This window comes from Eucyclogobius newberryi, unplaced genomic scaffold (genome assembly GCF_026437365.1).
Source record: "Eucyclogobius newberryi isolate DKJ021-1_F unplaced genomic scaffold, fEucNew1.0.hap1 SCAF_16, whole genome shotgun sequence".
NCBI lineage: Eukaryota > Metazoa > Chordata > Actinopteri > Gobiiformes > Gobiidae > Eucyclogobius > Eucyclogobius newberryi.
Window position 1 is genome coordinate 24663490 of NW_027315790.1, and position 13548 is coordinate 24677037.

A 13548-nucleotide genomic window follows, 5' to 3' on the forward strand; every position below is an offset into this window, starting at 1 on the left:
AAAGTAAGGACGCGACAACGCGAAAAAGCACAATTTAAGGACACGACAAAGCACAAAGTAAGGCCGCGACAAAAAACAAAGTAAGGACGCGACAAAGCACAAAGTAAAGACGCGAAAAAGCACAATTTAAGGACGAGATAAAACAAGAAGTAAGGACGCGATAAAACACAAAGTAAGGACGCAACAAAGCACAAAGTAAGGACGCGACAAAACAAGAAGTAAGGGCGCGACAGAACACAAAGTAAGGACGCAACAAAACACAAAGTAAGGACGCGACAAAGCACAATGTAAGGACGCGACAAAGCACAAAGTACGGACGCGACAAAACACAAAGTAAGGACGCGACAAAACACAAAGTATGGACGCGACAAAGCACAATGTAAGGACGCAACAAAGCACAAAGTAAGGACGCGACAAAGCACAAAGTAAGGACGTGACAAAACACAAAGTAAGGACGCGACAAAGCACAAAGTAAGGACGCGACAAAACACAAAGTAAGGACGCGACAAAACACAAAGTAAGGACGCGACAAAACACAAAGCAAGGACGCGACAAAACACAAAGTAAGGACGCGACAAAACACAAAGTAAGGACGCGACAAAACACAAAGTAAGGACTCGACAAAACACAAAGTAAGGACGCGACAAAGCACAAAGTAAGGACGCGACAAAGCACAAAGTAAGGACGTGACAAAACACAAAGTAAGGACGCGACAAAACACAAAGTAAGGGCGCGACAAAACACAAAGTAAGGACGCGACAAAGCACAAAGTAAGGACGCGAAAAAGCACAATTTAAGGACACGACAAAGCACAAAGTAAGGACGCGACAAAGCACAAAGTAAGGACGCGACAAAGCACAAAGTAAGGACGCGACAAAACACAAAGTAAGGACGCAACAAAGCACAAAGTAAGGACGCGACAAAACACAAAGTAAGGACGCGACAAAGCACAAAGTAAGGACGCGACAAAACACAAAGTAAGGACGCGACAAAAAACAAAGTAAGGACGCGACAAAGCACAAAGTAAGGACGTGACAAAACACAAAGTAAGGACGCAACAAAGCACAAAGTAAGGACGTGACAAAACACAAAGTAAGGACGCGATAAAACAATAAGTAAGGACGCGACAAAACACAAAGTAAGGACGAGACAAAACACAAAGTAAGGACGCGACAAAACACAAAGTAAGGACGCGACAAAGCACAAAGTAAGGACGCGACAAAGCACAAAGTAAGGACGCGACAAAACACAAAGTAAGGACGCGATAAAACACAATGTAAGGACGTGACAAAGCACAAAGTAAGGACGCGATAAAACACAATGTAAGGACGCGATAAAACACAAAGTAAGGACGCGACCAAGCACAAAGTAAGGACGCGACAAAGCACAAAGTAAGGACGCGACAAAACACAAAGTAAGGAGGCGACAAAACAAGAAGTAAGGACGCGACAAAACACAAAGTAAGGACGCGACAAAGCACAAAGTAAGGACGCGACAAAGCACAAAGTAAGGATGCGACAAAACACAAAGTAAGGACGCGACAAAACACAAAGTAAGGACGCGACAAAGCACAAAGTAAGGACGCAACAAAACACAATTTAAGGACACGACAAAGCACAAAGTAAGGAATGCGACAAAACACACAGTAAGGACGCGACAAAACACAATTTAAGGACACGACAAAGCACAAAGTAAGGACGCGATAAAACACAAAGTAAGGACGCGACAAAACATGTGATACAAGGCAAGGCAAGTTTATTTGTAGAGCACATTTCATACACAAGGCAATTCAAAGTGCTTCACACAGCAGGAAAAATGCATTCAAATCACAAAGAAATTACAGAAATACAATAAAATTAACTAAATTAAAAATTATCAATCCAACTGATTTTCTAAACTAATAAAATCACAAACAAAAGAGAAGAGTGCAAAGATAAAAATTAACTACAATAAAATTAACTAAATTAAAAATTATCAATCCAACTGATTTTCTGAACTAATAAAATCACAAACAAAAGAGAAGAGTGCAAAGAAAAAATCCTTTCAGTCATATGCGCAGCTAAACAAAACTGTTTTTAGCTTAGATTTGAACATTGTCAGAGTAGAAGCCTGTCTCACATCTTCAGGAAGAATGTTCCAGATTTTAGCTGCATAAAACTGAAACGCAGATTCCCCATGTTTTGTCCTGACTCTGGGCACCAGCAGGAGGCCGGTCCCTGAGGTCCTCAGAGTCCGAGATGGTTCATATGGCACTAACATATCCAAGATGTACTTTGGTGCTAGGCCATGGAGAGACTTGTACACAAGCAGAGCTGCTTTAAAGTCTATTCTCTGAGCCACAGGGAGCCAGTGCAGAGACCTGAGAACAGGACTAATGTGATCATACTTCCTGGTTCTGGTCAGGACCCGAGCAGCAGCGTTCTGGATGTACTGCAGCTGTTTTACAGCTCGTTTGGAGAGACCAGTGAGCAGGCCGTTACAGTAGTCTAATCTACTGGAGACAAACGCATGGATAAGTCTCTCTAAATCTGGTTTTGACACTATATTTTTGATTTTGGCAATGTTTTTTAGATGGTAAAAAGCTGCTGATGTTATTGATTTGACGTGGCTATTAAAGTTCAAGTCTGAGTCCATTATTACCCCCAGATTTCTAACTTGGTTTGTAGGTTTTAGAGCGAGACTCTGGAGGTGACCGCTAACACTTTCTCTTTGTTTCTGTGGGCCAAAAACGATTATTTCAGTCTTGTCTGAGTTCAGCTGGAGAAAGTTGTTTTGCATCCACAAACTGATCTGTTGGATGCAGTGACAGAGTGAATCTACTGGTCCATAGTCACCTGCCGATAGTGAAACATAGATCTGAGTGTCGTCTGCATAATTGTGATAGGACACATTTTCACTGCGTATCAACTGACCCAACGGCAGCATGTAGAGGTTGAACAGAAGGGGACCCAGGACTGACCCTTGGGGCACTCCACAGGTCAGGGTCATGTGGTCTGAGACACAGCTACCAATTTTAACAAAGTACTTCCTGTCTTCCAGATAGGACCTTAACCAGTTTAGGGCAGTGCCAGTGATGCCCACCCAGTCCTCTAGTCTCTGTAAGAGGATCCCATGATCGACAGTGTCAAAAGCAGCACTCAGATCTAACAGAATTAAGACTGAGGCTTTGCCCGTGTCAGTGTTCAGGCGGATGTCATTTGTCACCTTGACAAGAGCAGTCTCAGTGCTGTGATGAGGTCTAAAACCTGACTGAAAAACATCAAATGAGTTGTTTATTAAGAGGAAATCTGTGAGCTGTTGGTAAACAACCTTTTCAAGGACTTTGCCCCAAAATGGTAGATTACAGATGGGCCAGTAATGACTCAGTACTGCGGCATCAAGACTGCTCTTCTTTAGGAGAGGCTTTATGACCGCAGTTTTCAAAGACATTGGGAATGTTCCAGATTGAAGCGACATGTTAACTATGTGAGTGAATGGTGCTAACAAACTGTTCAGCACAGACTTTAGAAATTTGGTGGGTAACACATCAAGGCAGCATGTAGATGAACTCAGACTGGTGATGATCTCATGGACAGTTTTGTCAGTTACTGGTGCAAAGTGAGTTAGCTCTAAGTGTCTTGGTGGTTTTAGGGTAATTTTTTGCATTGTGGGATTTATAGCATTTTTAATGCCCTGATCTTTGTCATTAAAGAATAATGCAAACTCATTACACTTGGATGTGGAAATGAGTTCTAACGGCAGCTGAGCTGGAGGGTTTGTTAATCTGTTTACTGTGGCAAACAGGACACGCGAGTTGTTACTGCAGCTTCCAATTATTTCAGAAAAATATCTTTCCCTAGTTCTACATAAGATTAGGTTGTACATGTTCAGCTTTTCTTTGTAAATCTCTTTTTGAACCTGGAGCTTTGACTTGCGCCATTTCCGTTCAGCCCTGCGGCACTCCCTTTTCTGTGCCCTGACCGAATCATCATTTCTCCACGGCGCCTTCTGCTTATTTTTAACCATTTTAGCCTTTATAGGGGCGATGGTGTCCAGAACATTCAAAACACTAGATGTAACAGAGTTCAACAAATCATTTACATTAGAACATGAGACATTTTCAAAGTTTATCATTTCCATAAACAGTGCACCTGTGCCATCACTTATGTGTCTCCTCTGAACAACTGCAGGACCAACCGGAGGTTTGGGAGAAACAGACAGGTCAAAGAAGACACAGAAATGATCAGACAGAGCAACATCGATCACATTAACATTTGAAATATTTACCCCCTTTGTAATTATGAGATCTAGAGCGTGTCCTTTGCTGTGGGTGGGGCCTCTCACATGCTGAGTAAGACTGAAGGTTTCAAGGACAGCATCAAGCTCTTTAGCGTTTCTGTCACAAATATTATCAACATGCACATTGAAATCACCTGTAATGACCAAACCATCAAAGTCTGTGCATATGACTGAAAGCATCTCAGTAAAATCATCAATAAAACTTTGGCAGTGCTGGGGAGGCTTGTATAAAACAATGAAGAGAATGGATGGAGACCGTTTTAGCTCCATTTTAAAGGATACATACTCAAATGATGAAAACACCCCAAAAGACAACCTGCGGGTAATTATTTCATCTCTAAAGACAGCACAGACTCCACCCCCTTTTTTGTTTTCTCGTGTTTCAGATTCAAACTTAAAGTTGGGTGGAGCAGATTCTATCAGAACTACATTTCCTGTGTTTTTGTCAAGCCATGTTTCAGTTAAAAACATAAAATCAAGATTATAAGAAGAAATAAAATTATTAATTAAGAGAGATTTGTTACATAAGGATCTGACATTTAGCACAGCAAGTTTCAGACTAGTTTCAGTGAGACTGGGCTTTATCTTTTCACAGGGAATATGAATCACATTTCTCAGATTGGGCCTGACTCGCATTTTGTTTTTCCATCTCTGTGATGATGTGACTACAGAAATAGCACTAGGGGGGGCTCTTTTTACATAGGGCCCCGGGTTGGTTTGATTTTTAATGTGACAATAAGTCCCGGCAACGCTGAGACCCAGTGCATCCTAGCTATGGGAGATACCAGGTGAAAGGCGAGGTTGGATGGGTGGTGGGGCTTTTGTAGCCAAGGAGAGTTTGAGACCAGGTGAGAGGCGAGGGGGGATGGGTGGTGGGGCTTTTGTTGGTGTAGTCGGTACTGACATAGCCCTTGCTATATTGGGCGTGAGTGGAGCCATATTAATGCCTGATTTGATCAGACTTTCAAAATGGCTGGGAAGGCCCATGGGTGAGAGTGGAGATGAGAAGGAGAATGATGAATCTTTAGTGGGAGTAGATGTTGCAGGGGGAACCCAGGGCTGGTGTGAAGGCAGGGGCGATGACAGGGATGTTGTTGGGCTTGTCACAGATGGGTCCAAGGCCTTTGAAGATTGTTCCTTTGCTGGAGGCGGTGGAGGTGAATGTGGAGCAGCTGGAGCTGAATCCTTTGCTGGTGGTGGTGGAGCAGCTGCTGATGAATCCTTTGGTGGAGGCTGAGGTTGTGGTGCTTTTGATGTTGAAACATTGGCTCGGTCTCTGGCTGATGGAGCAGGAATTCTTCTCTCATTCCTCTCTTCTCTAACTATCTGCTCAGGACCCTGTCCAGGCCCAGTCCAATGCCTCAGAGCGTGGAGCAGGTTCTCTGTCAGCACCCTCACTCCACCTCTGCATAGGTGGGGGCCATTTCTCTTAAACAGGTCCTCTCGTTTCCAGAATAGATAGAAGTTCTCAATGTAGTGTAGTCCTCTCGGGGAACACTCTTTGGACAGCCATGTGTTCAGCTGAAGAAGCCGGCTAAACTTGTTTATCCTCCTGTCGATGTTTGGAAGAGGTCCACTTATGAATGTTTTGATTTCCATTTTATCAAGCACGTCGAACAACTTCAAGAAGTCTTTTTTCAAAACTTCAGTCTGTTCCCGCCGCATGTCCACTGCACCCACGTGCACAATCAGCTGTTTAGCTCCTCCATGCTTAGCCATAATATTTGGAAGGAGTGACGTTATCTCAGAAACAGTGGCGCTTGGAAAAGAATGTGTGTTTATCTTTTCATGCGTCACGTGACTTATCGCGCCGTCCCCAACTAAAACAATCTTTATGACCTTGGCTCCTGGCACAGATCCTCCTCGCTGTATTTTGGCCACGTCATCTTTCCTTTTTTCATTTAATTCCATCTCTGAAAGTGGTAAAAATCTGTTGGTGAGCTGTATTTTAGGCGACTTCACGTTATCTTTGTATCGTTTAGGCTTTGCTCCAAGTTTGTTCCAAGAAACAGCCTGGTCTTTCTGGTTTTTAGACAGTTTCGGAAATGACACAGAGTCACTGCGGTTTAGGTTGAAAGTAGCAGTTTTTCTTGTAAAAAGTGTGCTCTTCTTACCGTCGGTTGACACAGGAATGGTATCGTGAAGAACTTTTTCAGATTCCAAAACAAATATCCGTGTTTTCAGCTCATTAATTTCTTGTTGATATTTCCGACAGCGTTCACAGTCTTTCTCCCTTCTTCTCCCGGACATGTCGCTGGCGTCAGATATGTCGTTAAAACTGGAAAAATTTTCTTAAAATCCTTGGTTTACTTGAAAAAGTCTAAAGCAAAAATGTTTGGAAGACAAAAACTGATTAAAAAGCAAAATAAATAAGGAAAGCAGCGATAGCAAGCGGAGCGAGCAAAAAAGCGTGTGCACTCTTCGGAAGCAGAGGTAGTAAAAAAAAAAAAAAAACACACAATACAATAACAAGTAATCACAATACAAACAAGTAAAAACACAAATAATAACTATAAATTAACTTTAGAAGAGTCAAATACAGCAGTTATCTTACATTGTACTTAAAATTGTAATGATTTGTCTGTTTTCTTTATTGTTTTAGACCTCTTTTTGTAGCATTTTTTACAATAAATACACTCGATATTCAGATTTGGCATATTTTCAAAACAACATTATCAGAATATATTTGAAGATCTGTAAAATGAACGATGCGTGTAAATAAATGAAGTACATGTATTTACCCGCGTGAGGTCCATGCCCAGTTTGAGCTGTGAGAGCAGGTGCAGGATGATGCTCCTCTGGTCGTCCAGGACGCCCAGGTCCTCCTCCTCGTTGTCCTCGGAGTCGGTCACTTCCTCAGACGGACTCAGCTCCTCCGGCCCAGGATGGCGCTGTGGACGGGAGAGACACGACCAAAGGTTAAATCTACGGTTTTAATGAAAGAAGTGAGGCCAAAATTAGCCCAAACCAGGCCTGACGTGTATAAAGTCATAGATTCTGCTGTAAAGTCGTCTTATCTTCACAATATAATGCAAAAGTATCGACCGACTGATGCGATAACTGACACTGCAACAAACTACAGTAAAAATATTACAATAACAATAACAATATGATCTGACACTAGATAAAAACATGTGTATTTAAAAGAAAAAGGTCATTATTTTTGCCAAAGTCCTAAATCAAATCAAATCAAATCAATTTATTTTTGTAAGGCCCAAAATCACAACAACAGTTGCCTCTGAGGGCCACAGGGAGAAATGAATCAACAATGTCTGTGGTGGCGAGGGAGTCGGACAATGTCTGTGGTGGCGAGGGACGATGTCCCAGGGTCCTCTGTCCTTAGACTCTCCTTCTCGGCCAGGAAAAACTACAAAAAAAACCTCTTTGGGAAAAAAGCGTAGAAACCTGGAGGAGTTCCAGTGAAGGAGAGATCCGACTCTCACAGACGGACAGACGGACACGAGGAGACTGGAGCTGGACCCACTCTTCAGGCAGATGAGGGACCGACTGAGTCGAGCTGGACCCACTCTTCAGGCAGAAGAGGGACCGTCTGAGTCGAGCTGGACCCACTCTTCAGGCAGAAGAGGGACCGTCTGAGTCGAGCTGGACCCACTCTTCAGGCAGAAGAGGGACCGTCTGGAGGCGAGCTGGACCCACTCTTCAGGCAGATGAGGGACCGTCGGAGGCGAGCTGGACCCACTCTTCAGGCAGATGAGGGACCGTCGGAGGCGAACTGGAGCCACTCTTTAGGCAGATGAGGGACCGTCGGAGGCGAAGCTAAATTAGCCTCGATTTTGTTGTGGTTTTGTCAATGTTGAGCGTTTCTTTCGACAGAGTCCGCCAAATAAATTAATCAAATACATTTTATTTCCAATGTAACTGAAATTAATGAAACATTTTGCGTCAATATCGATATCGCGGTCATAATATTTTCCATTATCTTGCATAGTACAAAAAAACTAGTAATTGTTTAGCTTTTTAGTTGAAATAAATAATACAAATTTATAATCGAGGAATATTTCTGTGTAAAACCTTGATTTAAAAAAAAAAAAAAAAGTATAATCATTATGAAAAGAGAACTATTTAGATGATTATTTACTACAAAGACAGTTGAGTAACATTGAAATTAATTGAATTACTTTGAGTCCTTTCAGTGTTATTAAACATAACGTGGAGTAAAGAAGCCGTGAAAACCTGGTGTCTCATTCATTCTGCTTTTGTTCCAGTAAATTAGCATATTTACTTTACAAAGTGCAATTGAATGTCACAAACGGCGTGAAACGAGCGCGGACATTAAACGAAGTGGAACGTGAAAGACCGTGTTGTTTTGAAGCACCGAAGAATTCCCCAAACTTGACTGAAAAGCCTCTTCCAGTCTCATATATTATTAGAAGCTGTGTGGGCGATAAAAGAAAGTCAAACGATTCTATTTTAGACCAATCAGCACTTGGCCTTGGCTTGAAGAGAAGGTCAGCGATCTCGTTTGGAGGCGGCTTCAAAAGTGGCTGTAAATACCAAAGATCAGCGCCTCATTCCCTTCTCCATGAATCCATTTATCTTCTGGCTTTTAGCTCCACCTGAGCAGGAGGATGATCAAATAACTATAAAGATCTATGGAAACACAGTCACTCAGTCTGTGCATTGATGGTCGTGATGATTCAGGTCACAATAAAATCAGAGTAACTACAAAAAGAAGAAGAATTTGGAGGATTTATGAGGCAAAATCAGGGCAATTCAAAATGATCTAGAAAAGTAAACCTGAAAGTGAAGTGTTTTATTTGTTTGTTTTAACTTATTAACTTTACTTCATTCAGAAGGCTTGAAGACACATTTAAATATCACTGTTGTTTACGGAGTGAAGAACATGAAGAACTGTTCAATCATGTCCCAACTTACTACTACTAGTACTGCCTTTACTACCACTACTCCTACTGCTACTCTTACTATTCCTACTGCTGCTACTACTACTGCTACTACTGCTACTACTCCTACTACTCCTGCTACTCCTACTACTACTACTACTCCTACTCCTACTACTACTGCTATTCCTACTACTCCTACTACTCTTACTACTACTCCTACTTCTACTACTGCTACTGCTACTCCTACTACTCCAAATAATGCAAAGCTGCAAAATTCTATGTGTGTCACGGTTTAAGGAGATAAAATGGAGTAAGTGGAGAGCAGTGGGTGTCAGATGAATCATTTGTTCGTAGACTTGGGAGTAGGAGGGGAAACATGGGCGCGATATTCCGGGCTTGTTCCCTGAATATTTTATTCAGTTCATAAAAGCAACACGAGTGTTCACATGAGGCACAGAACACTCAGAGAGAACAGAGCTCTGAGGCCAGCGCTCTGAACTAAGAGTCATGTGAGCTTTGGCTAATGTAATAGATAGAACTCCTCACGGCTCCAGGTTCAGATTGAAGTTTCATTGGACGTATTATAGACTTTAATGATGCTATAACAGAGTTTCTCATCATTAGTTTACTCAAAGTTGTAGTTTACATGATTCATGCCTGTTTGAGGAATCCTCCAGTCTCCTGCATTTGAGGCTCAGAAGAAAGTCTGTTTTCACCCATCCCCTATCTTACTTGAGAAGTTGACGTTTCAAAAATGCAGACTCCGGGTCAAACATGTGGATTAAAGAATGTCAAGCAGCAGCTGCAGCCACTTCCCAGCAATAAAACTAAATCCACTGCTTGTTGAGGTTTGGTGAACAGGAAGTTCCTGTTATTAAGCCTTTTTAGCTTAATTAATGAAAGCAGTTAATGAACAATGGTCATCTGGTCCAATTAAAGATCTGCATTGGCGGTTTTATCAGAACGTTAGCTTTAAAAACTACACACACAAATCTGCTTCACAAAACGTATAATATGAATGTGGACAAAACAGACACCAGAAATCTGACCTTTATCTGATTTCTCATCTGATGTGAGTAATCTGATTTCGTTCAAAAGGAAAGGAAAAGGACGCACACAAAAAAGAACTAATTAACGTTGCAAAGACAAACATAAAAGAGAAAAGGTCAAAGGTTCAAAGAGTTGTTTTTAGGATCAAGCTTCAGCCTGGAATGTGTGCGATTACGTAAATGATGCTGTAACTACTTTTCCACACGAACCAAAAATCAATGAATCAATCAGATTTCATTTGTGCATGAAAACACACACTCACACACACAGAGACACACACACACACAGAGACACACAGACACACACAGAGACACACACTCACACACACAGAGACACACACTCACACACACAGAGACACACACACACACAGAGACACGCACTCACACACACAGAGACACACACTCACACACACAGAGACACGCACTCACACACACAGAGACACACGCACTCACACACACAGAGACACACACACTCACACACACAGAGACACACACAAATCTGATCATGTAAATGTACTCAGAGTTGTATCGTTTCCCAGACTTTTAAGACTTCCTGAGCCACACGGACAAACATAAACACGTGTCTCTTCCTAAAATAAATAGAACATGAAGACAATAACCTACTTTTAAAATGTTCAGTACAAGATTATAACACTAAAAGTGTTTGTTTGTTTGAAGTCATTGCTGGCCTTTCCTATAATGTAGGAGTATGTGAATGAAACTATGTCCTGTTACTTAATAAGAGAAGAATGTTGTTTTTGTTGTTCGTGTGTGTCTGTGTGTGTGTGTGTGTGTGTCTCTATGTGTGTGTGTCTCTATGTGTGTGTGTGTGTGTGTGTGTGTGTGTCTCTATGTGTGCGTGTGTGTGTGTGTGTGTCTCTATGTGTGTGTGTCTCTATGTGTGTGTGTGTGTGTGTGTGTGTGTGTGTGTCTCTATGTGTGTGTGTGTGTGTGTATGTGTGTGTGTGTGTGTGTATATGTGTGTGTGTGTGTGTGTGTCTATGTGTGTGTGTGTGTGTGTGTGTGTGTCTCTATGTGTGTGTGTGTGTGTGTCTCTATGTGTGTGTGTGTGTGTGTGTCTCTATGTGTGCGTGTGTGTGTGTGTGTGTGTTTGTGTGCGTGTGTGTATGTGAATGTGCGTGTGTGTGTCTCTATGTGTGTGTGTGTGTGTGTGTGTGTGTGTCTCTATGTGTGTGTGTCTCTATGTGTGTGTGTGTGTGTGTGTGTGTATGTGTGTGTGTGTGTGTCTCTATGTGTGCGTGTGTGTGTGTGTTTGTGTGCGTGTGTGTATGTGAATGTGCGTGTGTGTGTGTGTGTCTCTATGTGTGTGTGTGTGTGTCTCTATGTGTGTGTGTCTCTATGTGTGTGTGTGTGTGTGTGTGTGTCTATGTGTGTGTGTCTCTATGTGTGTCTCTATGTGTGCATGTGTGTGTCTCTATGTGTGTCTCTGTGTGTGTGTGTGTCAGTGTGTCTCTATCTGTGTGTGTGTGTGTGTGTCTCCCTATATCTGTGTGTCTCTATGTGTGTGTGTGTGTGTGTGTGTCTCCCTATATCTGTGTGTCTCTATGTGTGTGTGTGTGTGTGTGTGTGTGTGTGTGTCTCTGTGTGTGTGTGTGTGTGTGTGTGTGTCTGTGTGTGTGTGTCTCTATATGTGTGTGTCTCTATGTGTGTGTGTGTGTGTGTGTGTGTGTGTGTGTGTGTTGTTTGGATGGAATCAGGAGATAAGTTTAAGGACGCTTGTGTTCCGTTCCTTACACTGGGAGGAACCTTCAGAAACACAAGGCCTGATGGGAAACAGGAAGTGTGAACGCTCTGGACTAAATGCCCCACTTCCTGCACCGCAAATGAACCCGCTGTAGATTAGTTTGCGTCTGGAGTAAGCAACTACTGGAGTAAGTAAGTACTGCAGGATGTTTTAGACGTACTTTTAACGACTGGGCCTCAAGACTCCTGCCGTGGACTCACATTAATCCTTTAGTTGCAATTTTAAAGTTTAATCTAACTTCAAATATCCAAGTACATCTCTACGTACAGTAAATAGTTGTTTTGCAAGAACTCCTGAGCCGGAAAGAGAAAATGGATGAGTCTATCTGCACCGACGATCAAGGACTGGACCAACGAGACTGATACGGACAATGAAGACGATTACATTTGGACTAAACTGGAAAGTGGACACATTTAACTGACTTTGATCAGCTGGAACGTTTGTTTTAGAGTTTGAGTGTTTCATTTTAATATCATCATCATCATTAATAATCATTAATCATTCTTACCGTCTTTTTTCCCTCTGGTCATGTTCTTTGTTCTGTTTTTATATTAAATGTTTTTATATTTAACATAAAAAAAACATTTGTAGTCTTTAGAGTGCAGTTGTAGTCTTTAGAGAGTGCAGTTGTAGTCTTTAGAGAGTGCAGTTGTAGTCTTTAGAGTGCAGTTGTAGTCTTTAGAGTGCAGTTGTAGTCTTTAGAGAGTGGAGTTGTAGTCTTTAGAGTGCAGTTGTAGTCTTTAGAGAGCAGTTGTAGTCTTTAGAGAGCAGTTGTAGTCTTTAGAGAGTGGAGTTGTAGTCTTTAGAGAGCAGTTGTAGTCTTTAGAGTGCAGCTGTAGTCTTTAGAGAGTGCAGTTGTAGTCTTTAGAGTGCAGTTGTAGTCTTTAGAGAGTGCAGTTGTAGTCTTTAGAGAGTGCGGTTGTAGTCTTTAGAGTGCAGTTGTAGTCTTTAGAGAGTGCAGTTGTAGTCTTTAGAGAGTGCAGTTGTAGTCTTTAGAGTGCAGTTGTAGTCTTTAGAGAGTGCAGTTTTAGTCTTTAGAGAGTGGAGTTGTAGTCTTTAGAGAGTGCAGTTGTAGTCTTTAGAGAGTGCAGTTGTAGTCTTTAGAGAGTGCAGTTGTAGTCTTTAGAGTGCAGTTGTAGTCTTTAGAGAGTGCAGTTGTAGTCTTTAGAGAGTGAAGTTGTAGTCTTTAGAGAGTGCAGTTGTAGTCTTTAGAGAGTGGAGTTGTAGTCTTTAGAGAGTGGAGTTGTAGTCTTTAGAGAGTGCAGTTGTAGTCTTTAGAGAGTGCAGTTGTAGTCTTTAGAGAGTGGAGTTGTAGTCTTTAGAGAGTGCAGTTGTAGTCTTTAGAGTGTGCAGTTGTAGTCTTTAGAGAGTGGAGTTGTAGTCTTTAGAGAGTGGAGTTGTAGTCTTTAGAGAGTGCAGTTGTAGTCTTTAGAGAGTGCAGTTGTAGTCTTTAGAGTGTGCAGTTGTAGTCTTTAGAGAGTGGAGTTGTAGTCTTTAGAGAGTGGAGTTGTAGTCTTTAGAGAGTGGAGTTGTAGTCTTTAGAGAGTGGAGTTGTAGTCTTTAGAGAGTGGAGTTGTAGTCTTTAGAGAGTGGA

General features: G+C 41.9%; 1 protein-coding gene across 2 annotated transcripts in view; it reads right to left on the reverse strand.

Moving 5' to 3' along the window:
- Nucleotides 1-13548, reverse strand: part of LOC140362047 (oxysterol-binding protein-related protein 10-like) — a 104709-nt gene that overhangs the window by 16770 nt on the left and 74391 nt on the right. For both annotated transcript variants that reach the window (XM_072448068.1, XM_072448067.1), the window contains one exon: nt 7020-7169. In XM_072448068.1, coding sequence (XP_072304169.1) covers nt 7020-7169 — 150 coding nt within the window. The remainder of the gene's footprint in view (nt 1-7019; nt 7170-13548) is intronic.